Source organism: Trachurus japonicus, chromosome 2, assembly GCF_045865225.1.
Source record: "Trachurus japonicus isolate A0001 chromosome 2, Traja_1.0".
NCBI lineage: Eukaryota > Metazoa > Chordata > Actinopteri > Carangiformes > Carangidae > Trachurus > Trachurus japonicus.
The window spans coordinates 2,237,205-2,251,074 of NC_140908.1; the positions used below are offsets into that span (position 1 = coordinate 2,237,205).

The 13,870-nt window shown below is 41.4% G+C and overlaps 1 protein-coding gene across 2 annotated transcripts in view; it reads left to right on the top strand.

The window, feature by feature from the left end:
* Positions 1-13,870, top strand: part of aox6 (aldehyde oxidase 6) — a 22,547-nt gene continuing 8,677 nt past the window's right edge. Inside the window, exons 1-23 of one of the 2 annotated variants that reach the window (XM_085795193.1) lie at positions 1-130; positions 844-901; positions 993-1,089; positions 1,658-1,893; positions 2,647-2,708; positions 2,793-2,858; positions 2,985-3,059; positions 3,619-3,763; positions 3,858-3,950; positions 5,510-5,661; positions 5,760-5,853; positions 5,957-6,066; positions 6,955-7,139; positions 8,235-8,397; positions 8,693-8,770; positions 9,445-9,614; positions 9,710-9,836; positions 10,791-10,913; positions 12,160-12,256; positions 12,342-12,466; positions 12,556-12,689; positions 13,359-13,446; positions 13,686-13,772. In XM_085795193.1, the coding sequence (XP_085651319.1) occupies positions 77-130; positions 844-901; positions 993-1,089; positions 1,658-1,893; positions 2,647-2,708; positions 2,793-2,858; positions 2,985-3,059; positions 3,619-3,763; positions 3,858-3,950; positions 5,510-5,661; positions 5,760-5,853; positions 5,957-6,066; positions 6,955-7,139; positions 8,235-8,397; positions 8,693-8,770; positions 9,445-9,614; positions 9,710-9,836; positions 10,791-10,913; positions 12,160-12,256; positions 12,342-12,466; positions 12,556-12,689; positions 13,359-13,446; positions 13,686-13,772 (2,619 nt within the window). In that variant the 5' untranslated portion in view covers positions 1-76. The remainder of the gene's footprint in view (positions 131-843; positions 902-992; positions 1,090-1,657; positions 1,894-2,646; positions 2,709-2,792; positions 2,859-2,984; positions 3,060-3,618; positions 3,764-3,857; positions 3,951-5,509; positions 5,662-5,759; positions 5,854-5,956; positions 6,067-6,954; positions 7,140-8,234; positions 8,398-8,692; positions 8,771-9,444; positions 9,615-9,709; positions 9,837-10,790; positions 10,914-12,159; positions 12,257-12,341; positions 12,467-12,555; positions 12,690-13,358; positions 13,447-13,685; positions 13,773-13,870) is intronic. The other variant, XM_085795184.1, reaches the window with a different exon arrangement.

Below are 13,870 nucleotides of genomic sequence, written 5' to 3' on the forward strand. Positions count from 1 at the left end.
ATTGAAACCCGGAAGTGTTGTAACTAGAAACTATAAACAGTCTCTGGTCAAACTGCGACTGTTTTGCACTTGCAAGATGTTTTCTGCGAAGGTTGGAGACTCTTTATGCTTCTTTGTCAACGGGAAAAAGGTAAATTCAGCATTTACCGCCTGCATTCTTGCAGTTTGTTGTCATGTATGTGTCTTTGTTTTAATAGTTAGTTAAGTTTGTCCGTCGTAAACATCTGTTTTCAAGTTTTAAATGTGTTTTAACTTCTTATCACCTGTGGAAAAATTCACTTAACGCATTGAAACGATGTCAGAGACTTTAATATTTAATATAAAGAAGTAAGTTAAAGCAAAAAGAGCTCAAATAGTCGACTGGTGTTTTGCGAAAATGTGTTACCGGACTGATCGTGTGTCCGCAGGGGTCGATGGGTAAAAGTTCAACGGTGATTTAAGGACACAGTCTGTCCTATATTTTAATAGCTTAATAATAAACTTAAAAGGAAGGAAAAATACAGTATATGCATATATTGGCTTCAGTTTCAGTTATTTACTGCTTCTAGGGGCCAGAAACTGTTTAAAAGTGCTAATTAGTTTGAATTAAACAACTTTTATGTTTTGTTTTTATGCACATTCACAGTCATTCAAGTAAATTTTTTGTTTCTTTTATTTGAAATGTGTTAATCTGTGTCATAATACTCTGATTTCCAAATAATATTTGGGCAACCGTGATAGTGTAAATACTGGAAGTCCTCATTCATGATTGATAAGTTTTTGTTGGAATAAAAACAGTTTTCATATTGTCACTCTGTTGTGTTGAACTGTGTGTGATAATGGTTTTATTTCCTGTTCCTACAGGTAACGGAGGAACATGCAGACCCTGAGACGATGCTGTTGTCCTACCTCAGACAGAAACGTATCCTCCACAAGTTAGAAAACAATCCACTTTCACATCATATTTTAGTTTTAGTTTTAGTTTGGTTGTGTGTCCTTGACCGTGGCTCCAGTGCGGTTAACGGGGACAAAGTCTGGCTGTGGAGGCGGAGGCTGCGGGGCGTGCACCGTCATGGTGTCTCGCTATCAACCTGCCACCAAAACCATCCTGTATCCTTTACTGCACAGTCACAACAAGTTATTTTAATATTAATGCACACACACTCTTCTGCTGTTTAAAACCTGAACACAAGGTTACAACATTAGCTAAATCTTCAGTATTTAATAAGATCATCATAGTATGAATGATAAAATAAACTGTAAGACATTTAATTTCAAGAAAACATTTGCATTAACAGTCGTTTACTCACCATGTTGTGTCCTGAATGTTACAGAACACATTGTGATTCACTGTGATTTATTCACTTATGCAAGTTTTTCATTTGCAAGTTAAGTCCTGAATGGAAAACTTAAGATTTTCAGTCTGTTCATCTCATTCAAATCACCTTTATTCACACAAACTATGACTAATACAGTCATAAAATATAAAATATAATAAATATAACTGTTAGGCTAAAACAGCTGTCAGTGTTAGCATTAGTTAAGTAGCAGTAATAAAAATGAGGAAAAGCTCCTTTTAGCTGATTTACAAATAGCAAATCATAATAATGAGACTTTTATTTTGAAGTTCAGTTTCCCCCTTTCACTGCATCATCCTCCTCATCATCCTCATCATCAGACATTACTCAGCGAACGCCTGCCTGCTGCCGCTCTGCCAGCTGCACGGCGCCGCCGTCACCACGGTGGAGGGTGTGGGCAGCACCCGGACCCGGATCCACCCGGTGCAGGAGCGGATAGCCAAGGCCCACGGCTCCCAGTGTGGCTTCTGCACCCCGGGGATGGTCATGTCCATGTACGCCCTGCTGAGGAACAACCAGCAGCCCGCCATGGACGACATCACCCAGGCTCTGGCTGGTGTGTGTGTGTTCACTTTCTTTTTTTATTATTTTATTTTGTATTATTATCACACAAACTTCCCAAATTTACTTTTCAATTCCCGGGACAAAAAAGCCCCATAAAAAACAATAGGATACATTTAATCTAATCCAGCTTCAAGGCGACTTCATGCTCATATATTTATAAACTCAACAATACAACTATATTAAACAGTTTTAAAGGGATAGTTCAACATTTTGGCAAATTGGCCCATTGCCATAATCCCTATAGTCATAGCAGTAGGTTCGTTACCTTTAATTGTCAGTGCAAGCTATTTTTAGAACGGCGGAGCAGAGCCGCGAGCTGCTCAGAGCTATGCTACAGAGGCTCATGGGATTTCTTGGTTTCCCTCATCAAACTCATCAAATACACAATCCAACAACTCCACAACGCTCTGGTGGACAAGTTGTGACCTGCACATTCACCACACTATGAGATAATAACACAACGTTACCACACAGAGTTGTTTTAGAGGGAAATGCAGAGACTGCTTGATGAAAAACTGTCCCTGAAGGCAACGTGCATCAGAGGTTTTGCATGAATTTCCCTCTACAACAACTCTGTCTGGTAACGTTGTGTTATTATCTCATAGTGTGGTGAATGTGCAGGTCACAACTTGTCCACCAGAGCGTTTCTCTCACTCTGCTTTTGCGCGTCGAAAGACTGAATCATTCGATATGTTATCCTTCTTCTTTAGATCTTAATTAAGGCGACAGTGCGGTGTGTTTTCAGGTAATCTGTGCCGCTGTACCGGGTATCGGCCCATCGTGGACGGCTGCAGGACTTTCTGTCAGGTAGGAAGCTGCAGACAAACAGCTGAGACGACTCTTCACTACTGTGATCTGACGTCTGTGTGATGAACTGTCTGGTCCCCACAGGAGACAAACTGCTGCCAAGTCAACGGAGAGGGAAACTGCTGCCTGGACGACAACGATGAAGACGCTGTGAGGATTGTGTCTTTTCTACTTTATGTTTTTCTCTCCTGTATTTTTCAAGATTTCAACGTTTTCTTTCTCTCTCCTCCTCCTCCTCCTCCTCCTCCTCCTCCTCATCGTCGTCTCTTTAAAAAGCCCCAGTTGTTCGACAAGAAGGAGTTTGAGCCTCTGGACCCGACGCAGGAGCTGATCTTCCCTCCTGAACTGATCGTAAGTCGCCCAGACATTAAACAAACATATATATAGCACAAGGGAGGAAAGACCTAACACCACAACACAGCAGTCAAAAAAGTAAATGGATTGAGATTAACTGTGATAAGGAGCAAAACAGGAAAAAAAGAGAAAAACATTCATATAACATGTAAAGGCTTTTTATAATGCTCAAAACGTTTCTCTATGTCAAAGACAAAAACACACCAGACAAGAAAAGTAACAGTGTGGTTGGTGCCCCATACATTAAAATAATAAAATACAATAAATACTAACAGAACACAGCTAAAACACACAACATTGTGGATTAAAACACTAAAACGTGACAAAAATACCCATGAAACTTGAATATACATTTTGGTTTGTCTGAAGTTCATCTTATAATATGATAATTGTGAAAAAACAAACAGTTTTGGTTGTCAGCAGGAAACAGGACGAGCTGCTGCTTTCCAGTCAGAATGAATAACACAACGAAGCCTTTTATGATAATGCAAATAAAAGCCAGAGAAACACAATGAATCTGAAGGAATAAATAATATAATAATATATTTGTCCACAGCTGCAGGCGGAGGCGGTGAAGCCACAGACACTCAGCTTCCACGGGGAGAGGATGAGCTGGGTGTCCCCGGCCTCTCTGGAGGAGCTGCTGCAGCTGAAGACCGCTCAGCCTGAAGCTCCACTGGTGATGGGAAACACCAACATAGGTGACCAGTTCAAACCGCTTCCTGTTCATGACGTCACAGACGCAGAGCGCTGGGTGTTAAAGACTCGTCTCTCTCTCTCTGCTTCATGTCAAAGGTCCTGATATAAAGTTCAAAGGCGTCGTGCATCCGCTGATCATATCTCCAACCAGAGTGAAGGAGCTGTTTGAGGTCACACACACACCGCAGGGTGGGTCACCACACACACACACATTAACCTGCAGCTCTGATGTTAAAGGGACAGTTCAACATTTAGTCAGATCCTCTTCTCACCATAATCCCTATACTGTAGTCATAGAAGTAGGTTCATTCATTCAGATATCAAGGATATGGAATAAATGTAGTTTTTCACAATAGATGTTGCATTGTTTGGAGCCACCCCGTAGCTTTCTAGTAGCTAGTAGAAAGGCTATCTTGGATTCAAATGGAAACTTATGAATTAAAGCAGAAGTAAGTGATCCGGTGGTTTTGGCTAACTTCCTGTCAGCCGATGGAGTTAGCAGTCCCCGCCCTCGTCCCTACGTCACCACATTCACGCGCATCCCTTGGCTGCACACACAGAGAGGACCGCCCCTTTATGCCGTTCTCTCTCCTCATTGGATAAAGCTTGTAGGATACAAGGAAAGTTTTCTCCTGGGCTTACAGCAGAGCAGAGTGACTGACAGACCCGTGTTTCAGACCAAACACTCTATATAAGTGATTGCTGTCGGAAGATAGAACTATTTAAGACTTATATTAACACAAATATTCCGCTTACTTCTGCTTTAAGGAAGTTTTCTATATACATGTTAAGCATAGATATTCTCCATAAAGTGCTGAAAAACATTCATTTTCATGAGAATTTGTCAGGCGAACAGTATTTTTTTTTGTCTTTTTTGGGATGTTGAGGGTGATATCTTAAAATTGAGTTGCAGCAAGCCCCAGAATCTTTTTTTCTTGCCTCCCCCTATGTGTCAAGATACTCTCTGCCAAATGTTATAGTTGTATGACTATTTATGCCATTGTAGTACTTAAATATTTGCATTTACATAATTCTGCCAGGAAAATGTCCCCAAAAGAGGGTTTTGGCCCCTGTAGCTTTCCAGCAGCTAGTTGACCAGGTTGTCCACCCAGGTTTTAATCCTTGAAGTGCCTAGATATCATTTCTAGTGTCAAACCTTTTACAACGCTCCGTGTCTGTCTGCTTTGCCCCCTAGGTATCACCTTTAATTATCGGTGCATGTTGTTTTGAGATCTCAAACTCATCAAATACACAATCCAACAACTCCACAACGCTCTGGTGGACAAGTTGTGACCTGCACATTCACCACGCTGAGATAATAACACAACGTTACCAGACAGAGTTGTTTTAGAGGGAAATACAGAGACTGCTTGATGAAAAACTGTCCCTGAAGGCAACGTGCATCAGTGGTTTTGCATGAATTTCCCTCTAAAACAACTCTGTCTGGTAACGTTGTGTTATCTCATAGCGTGGTGAATGTGCAGCTCACAACTTGTCCACCAGAGCGTTGTGGAGTTGTTGGATTGTGTATTTGATGAGTTTGATGAGGGAAACCAAGAAATCCCATGAGCCTCCGTAGCGTAGCTCTGAGCAGCTCATGGCTCTGCTCCGCCGTTCTAAAAACAGCTTGCACCGATAATTAAAGGTGATGAACCTACTGCTATGACTATAGGGATTATGGTGAGAGGAGGATCTGACTAAATGTTGAACTGTCCCTTTATGTAACACACCTGGCTGTCTGTGTGCAGGGCTGTGGGTGGGAGCCGGCTGCAGCCTGTCGGAGCTCCGCTCTCTGCTGGAGAAGCTGCTTCCTCAGCTTCCTGAGGAGAAGACGCAGCTCCTCGTTGCTCTGCTGCAGCAGCTGGGGAACCTGGGGAGTCAGCAGATCCGGAACGTCGCCGTCAGTCTCTCGTCTTCCTCCGTCTTCCTTCTCTTTATCCGTCTGTGAAACAAAATCTTGCAGGTGAAGTCTGAACCTTCCTGTGTCTGTGTCTTTAGTCTCTTGGAGGCAACATCATGAGTGCGTATCCCAACTCGGACCTGAACCCGGTCCTGGCGGCCGGCGGCGGCAGAGTGAGCATCGTCTGCAGCGGTGAGAGTCCAGATGTGACGGAGGAGAGCTGCTGCTGCTGTGCTGCTTCCGAGTCCTGAACCCTGATGATGAGCTGAACGTCTCTGTGTCTGTGAACCTGCAGGAGGACGACGGGAGCTTCCTCTCAACCAGGACTTCTTCGTCGGCTTCGGGAAAACTGTCCTGAGACCGGAGGAGATCATCGTCTCCGTCCTCATCCCCTTTTCCAGAAAGGTACAAAAGTTTTTCTGTTTAAGGCGAAACACGACAGGCAAAAACTGATTTTGACAGAGATTTTGGGCTGTTTTTCTTCATTATCATGTCTTCTTTCAGAAAAGTGTAAAGAAATGTTAGAAAATCCACCTTAAGGTTTTTATTTGACTTCATTTCATCAGTGGATTTCTCCTAAACTCACTAAAAGTTAGTCTGACCTATGTCATGTCAGGTATCATTATAAAGCTCTCTCTCTCCTGAACAATGATGTAGGCTCCAAAAATTGTCATCTCCTCCATATCCTCAACAAATCGTAAAAGTAGGATTGACAATAACAATCTATGGAATTTTACAGTCCAAGTAATTTAAAGGCCGTTTTCTCAAAATGAGTTTTTCAGACTCAGACTCTGAGCTAGAAATCTCCACTTCAGCAGCACTTCCAGACACCAAACCTTCCACTTTGATCCCTGTCTATACTCTGAAGGTTTTTACAGAGGGGATTGTTGATATATCATTCACAGCCTCATTTATACAACATTTTATTACTAAAAAAAGGGCAAAATTAGATTTTTTTTAGGGCTGGTGACAGTATTTTCTCATTTACAGAGTGATAAAAAGAGATATCCAAAATCCTCCTCTGTAAAAACGTCAGACTCTAACATGTCAACAAAATAAAACAAAGTGGCTTTATCCATTGTTCAGATTTCTGTTCTGGAAATATATGCAAATTAGCGAATATTTCATTAGATATTGCCTCATTTACATATTTAAACATAAAATTTGACAAAACCTGTAATACAAAAAATATTTGTCTTAATGTGAGTGATAAACTTGGGAAGTTTCATGGTGAAATCTGTTAGTTTAAATTTTGACCCTATTGACTGCTTCTCTGGTGTTTTTCCGGTGCAGGGGGAGTTTGTCCGAGCGTTCCGTCAGGCTCCGAGGAAGGAGAGCTCGTTCGCCACGGTGACGACGGGGATGAGGGTGTTTTTCTCCGAGGGGTCCCGGGTGGTTCAGGATGTCAGTCTTTACTTCGGAGGGATGGGACCGACCACGCTCAGCGCCGCCAGAACCTGTGCAGCTCTGATGGCTCAGTCAGTGAGACGCTCCCGTCCCGGCTTCTTCTCCTCCTTCATGTCCTCTCCTCCTCCTCCTCCTCCTCTCACAGGGTTTCCGCGGGTCATTGAAAAGCATTAAAAGTCATTTTGCTAAAATTAAGGCCTTAAATGGCATTAAAAGGAATTAAATTCGATTCTCAAAGGCATTAAAAAATTGATAAAAAATGGATTGATTCATACAGTGAGATTTTGATATCATTACATCCCTATAGAGCACAAAGAGCAGAAAAATAGGGGGATTGTACAGTTAATCTACAGTCAAATTAAACGTGGGTGAAGAAATGGAGAATTTTCTAAATTAATATTTTTAGGTGGTGGCAGGCTACTGTTGACTCTTTTTTTTTTTAATCGCTAGCGGCAAAAATCGGAATTGGCAGGTCAGGCTTTTTAAAAATCGGTGATAGGCCAGAAAATTGCAGTCGGTGCACCTTTATTGGTGTGGTAAACATGCAGAACCAAGTAATTGGGTGTGTATATAGGTAAGTGTATGTACACGCACACTGCAAAAACTCAAAATCTTACCAAGAATATTTATCTTATTTCTAGTCAAAAAAGTCATTTCTAGTCAAAACAAGTCCCATTATACTTAAAATAAGACTCATCGCATTTAAAAAAAGTAGCTTGTTTTTAGACACTTTTTACTTGTTTCAAGCAGATTTTCACTTGAAATAAGTAGAAAAATCTGATAGTGGAGCAAGTTTTTCTTCCTTATTACAAGCACAAAAAATCTGCTTTCACTGGCAGATTTTTCTACTTATTTCAAGTGAAAATTTGTTTGAAACCAATGAAAATGATCTAAAAACAAGTTCATTTTTAGGTGATGAGTCTTATTTTAAGTGAAAAGAGATTAGTTTTGACTAGAAATGAGACATTTTGACAGGAAATAAGACAAATATTCTTGGAAAGATTTTGAGTTTTTGCAGTGGCACGTGTAGTATTTGCAGTCACAGGCATTAAAACTGTTTGAAATGGCATTAAAAAGGGCATTAAAAAGCATGAAATTAGATTTGCTGGTACCTGCAGAAGCCCTGTCTCATCCTCTTCCTGCTCCTCCTCTGCTCCCTGCTCCAGGCCGTGGGACGAGGAGACGCTGGGTCGGGCCTACGACGTCCTGCTGGACGAGCTGCAGCTGCCTCCGTCGGCTCCTGGAGGGAAAGTGGAGTTCAGGCGGTCGCTGACTCTCAGCTTCCTCTTCAGATTCAACCTGGAGGTTCTGCACTGGCTCAGAGAGACGGTAGGACAGACGGAGCGCCGGGAAAACTAAAAACTATTGATCTGTATTTAGTTTGTCTGTTTTTGTTTGGTTTTATTTGAAATGTTTTTCTCTGCAGGATTAGATAACAACTGAGCCAAATATCTCCTGCTGCTGCCCTGTCGTCTTTACCTTGTTGAAGATGAGAGACTTCCTGTGATAGTTCTGTTTTGCACCTGGATTATTTGTTGTAGTGTGATTATTTTCTCTGAAAAAGATGATGATGGATGCTGCAGGATGTTGACACCAGGCTTTTCTTTTCTTTTCTGTTTTACAGAACGTGATCACAGACGAGCTTCCTGAGAGGATCCAGCCGTTACCCAGAGAGATCCAGCCCAGCCTGCAGGACTTCCAGGTCAGGGTTTTTTTGATTTGCAGCGGCGTTTCTTTTTATTTGCAGTGGTTTTTTTGTAGCATGTTTGTTTTTGGTTTTGCATCATTCCTGTGTTTGCAGCGCGTTTGTCCTTGTTGGCCACCGTACTTCATCACTTGTTGAACTCACTAAAACTAAACTGAAAAACTAAATAAAAATAAAAACGAATGAACATTTTAAAACTATAATACCCTTGGTCTGTGTGTGTTCATGTGTTTTTGACACATAACTAGAGCTGCAACAATTCATCGATTAATCAAACAAGAATCGATTATTAAATGAATCCTCAACTATTTAACGAATAAACTAAACTAAACTAAACTTTTGATAATCTAATAATCTGTTTGAGTAGTTTTTTGAAGAAAACAAAGTCCAAATTCTCTGATTTCAGCTTCTTAAATGTGAATATTTCTGGTTTCTTTGTTCCTTTATGACAATAAACTGAGTCTCTCTTTGTTTTGTGGACAAAACAAGACATTTGAGGACGTCATCTGGTGGTTTGGGAAACACTGATTGATGTTTTTTAACATTTTATTGACCGAACAACTAATCTATTAATCGTTTTCATAATCAACAGTTTAATCAATAATGAAAATAATCGTTAGTTGCAGCCCTAAACATAACCCTGTTTGGTTCCTCTCTTCCTCCTCCTGCAGCGTGTCCCAAAGGACCAGAGCGCCCAGGACCCGGTGGGCCGTCCCATCATGCATCGCTCCGCCATCAGCCAGGCCACCGGTGAAGCCGTGTACTGCGACGACATCCCCGCCACCGACGGCGAGCTCTTCCTGTCTCTGGTCACCAGCTCCCGAGCTCACGCCAAGATCACGTAAAAAAAAAAAACACACTGCCACTCTTTTTCTCTCACTTCTCTAACGTTAAATATCCACATCTGGATTCTAAATCTGTGTTTTTGTGCGACAGAGCGCTGGACGTGAGCGCGGCGCTGCAGCTTCCTGGAGTCGTGGACGTCGTCACGGCGACAGACATCCCCGGGAAGAAGGTCCGAGCCATGTTCGGGTACGAGGAGGAGCTGCTCGCTGGGACGCAGGTGAGTCATGATGACCTCATCCAAGGTTTCAGCAAAGTTAGAAATAAAATATTGTTATAATAAATCATTCAGGAATATTTCACTTTTTCATTTTCAAAGGTAATCTGATCGGATTTGGGATGATTGATCGGATCAAATCTTGAAAATGGGTTGTTTTAAAACTAAAAACAGACTCTGAGATCAGATCAGATCACGTAATAATCTGGATCAAACCCTTGGTTTATGTTTGTGTAAACTTTTTAGTTGGATCAGGAAAACTTTGATCCAGAACATCTGGATTATTCTGATCCCAGCAGTTTGGTGGATTCAGGAACAACATGTGGTTTAAATTAAATTCAATCTGTCAAATAAACAACATTTATAATGTAGCATATAAACATTTATTGATTTATATGTTGCAGTTTTAAACTATAACACTGATAAGTTAATAAAGTTAACTTTTGATTATTCAACAATTAAAGAACTTTTCTCCAACTACTGGATAATTTAATGAAGTATGAAGTTTGAAGTTTGAATTTGACCAATGTACTGTATATTTCCTTTTTTTGTTTTTTTTATTTAAACAGCCAGACCAGATGGAAACTGGTTGTTGTAAAGACATTAAAGAAACAAAAACAGCACAGAAAACAATACAAACAGCCCATTTTCATACAAATTCAGCCTTCAGTCTGATACACCGTCACATTTAAAACACTCATTATCCAGATTTAATAAACTAGAAAAGTTTCTATCTGGATCCGACTGATCCAATCCAACTGGGATAAAAGTAAAGGAAACATAAATACTGCAAAATAATGATAATAATGTGACTAAACATTAAATGAAGAGACATCTTGGCAGAGTTTTTATTTTGTAAACCACACTTAGTCTCGTTTTTATTCCTCAACAATGATGTGTTATATATTTCATGATAATAAAGGTTCGTTGACACTAGCAGCGTCTGACTGTTTCCAGGTTTCCTGCATCGGTCAGATGATCTGTGCGGTGCTGGCCGACACGAGGGCGCACGCCAAACGAGGGGCGGCCGCCGTGAAGGTCAGCTACGAAGATCTGCCGGAGCCCGTGTTCACCGTGGAGGTCAGTGATCGTTGTTCAAGTCCCTGTCTGTCTGTCTGTCTGTCTGTCTGTCTGTCTGTCTGTCTGTCTGTCTGTCTGTGTGGTTTGTGTCGCTGCAGAGAGCAGAGATAATCCAGTCATTTTATGAAAAAAGGTTGAACAAATTGCAACAGAAGCAAACTCAACTGACTTTGTATCCTCAACATGTCCTGAGTGAGGGAATAAAAGCCCAGAAGAATCTCATTGGGGGAAAGTTTAGAAAAAGACCCAAATATAGCCCATTCATATGCCTATTCATTATTTTCACACATGCATAAGGTAAAATTTTTAACCTTTAGATATCACCATGAAAATTACTGAGTTGATTACTTACATTAAGACAAACAAAAAATGTATTGCAAGTTTTTTTTAATTCTTTGTCAACATGAGATAACAGGGCATAATCTAATTTCGTATGGCTAATTTGCATACATTCAACACCTAAACATTGGGTATAGAAGGTGAAAATGTCTTTTTCAATCTTGTTGACATACTGCAGTTAGGCACACAGTATCTTAATGAGCTAGGGCGCTTTAGGCTACCATGTAAAACGAGTGCTTCCTGCAGCGACGTTCGAATCCAGTCCATATCCCTTGCTGCAAGTCCTTCCATCTCTCCATCCCCCTTTCACAAATATCTCTCTATCATTAAAGGCGAAAATGCCAAGAATATATATTTTTAAAGAACTGTTGGATCAAAACAACCATCAGAAGATAAGTGTCCTTCTGCTGGAGCTCCCTGATCTCAGCAGCTGTCACCTAATTAAGAAAGGAGCATGTCATACCTGCTCCACTAAGGTGGTGGTCATCTTGAAAAATTGCAGCCATCTTCAAATTTCAAGTGGTTTCTTGTCGAGTGACCAATGGAATCAACTAATTTTTTTACGTTGGTACCACCACAGCACCTTTATATATACGTATATACCTGTGCAGTCAAAACGGTGGGATTTATGCAAATTTATGCAAATATGCTCATGTTAACAAACAATTTCAAAAAACTTGTAATACATTTTTGTTTGTCTTAATGTAAGTATTCAACTGGGTAATTTTCATGGAGATATCTAAAGGTTAAAAATGTTACCCTATTCACGTGAGAAAAATAATTAATAGGCATATGAATGGTTGAGTTTGCTTCTGTTGCAATTTGTTCAAAGTTGACCCCCATTTTGTCTTCAAATGACTGGACCAAGAGCAGAGCGTTAGTTTCCTCTCTCTGCTGTTTGTGACAGGACGCCGTGGAGAAGTCGTCCTACTTCGAGCCGCGGAGGAGGATCGAGAGAGGAGACGTGGACGTGGCGTTTAAAAGCGTGGATCAGGTTTATGAAGGTAAACGTGACGTGGGATCAAACAGAAGCAGCATTTTCCTTCCCGATTCCTCCTCAGACTGTCTGTGTGTGTCTCTTCTCCTCAGGTCGTGTGCGACTCGGCGGCCAGGAGCATTTCTACATGGAGACTCAGAGCGTGCTGGTGGTTCCTGTCGGCGAGGAGACGGAGTTCCACGCCTACGTGTCCACTCAGTGGCCCACGCTCACACAGGTACACAGAGACACCACCTGCAGGAACACGTCTGAAGTGGCGTGCATTTCATTTCATAGATAAACGGATGGAGGGTGTGTTTGTTGCAGGACGCCATCGCGGAGACGCTGGGCGTCCCGTCCAACCGGGTCACGTGTCACACCAAGAGGATCGGAGGAGCGTTCGGAGGGAAGGTCACCAAAACCTCCGTCCTGGCCTCCATCACCTCTGTGGCTGCGTGGAAGTAAGAAATTAAATGTTTTATAGAAACTAGTGTGATGATTTGTGTGAAAATTTAAAGGGATAATTCAACATTTTGTCAAATTGGCCCATTGCCATAATCCCTATAGTCATAGCAGTAGGTTCGTTACCTTTAATTGTCGGTGCAAGATGTTTTTAGAACAGCAGAGCAGAGCCGTGAGCTGCTCAGAGCTACACTACGGAGGCTCATGGGATTTCTTGGTTTCCCTCATCAAACTCATCAAATACACAATCCAACAACTCCACAACGCTCTGGTGGACAAGTTGTGACCTGCACATTCACCACACTATGAGATAATAACACAACGTTACCAGACAGAGTTGTTTTAGAGGTAAATACAGAGACTGCTTGATGAAAAACTGTCCCTGAAGGCCCTGGTTTTGCATGAATTTCCCTCTAAAACAACTCTGTGGTAACGTTGTGTTATTATCTCATAGCGTGGTGAATGTGCAGGTCACAACTTGTCCACCAGAGCGTTGTGGAGTTGTTGGATTGTGTATTTGATGAGTTTGATGAGGGAAACCAAGAAATCCCATGAGAAATTACTGAATTAAAGGTAACGAAACTTCTGCTATGACTATAGGGATTATGGCAATGGGGCAATTTGCCAAAATGTTGAACTACCCCTTGTTTTTAAAATGTTCTCCTCAGGACCAATCGTGCAGTTCGCTGCGTTCTGGAGCGAGGAGACGACATGTTGATCACAGGAGCTCGTCACCCCGTCCTGGGAAAGTACAAGGTGCAACAACAACACACTCAAAATGACGATTAAAGCAGTAAAAGTGCATTTACATTTTACAATTTATGAGATTATTTCATAAAGAGCCATAGACTGCATACCTTTAAATCTAAATAATGGAGGTGAGAGAGGAATAAACTGGCTAAATGTACAAACTGTAGGGACTTTTCCTTCAGTTTCTCTTTGCTCTCACATTTAAGACAGGAGAAGTTCTAATATGAAGGTTCATGTTGCTGCAGGTGGGTTTCATGAATGACGGGAGGATCGTGGCTGCAGACCTCCAGTACTACGCCAACGCTGGGAACACCGTGGATGAGTCTGTTCTGGTGCGTTTACTCTGCATTCTGCATTTTCAAACCACAATAACTAAAACTAAAAATAAGATAGGAAGAATGTTATAAGTATTTTTAATAGAATAGATATT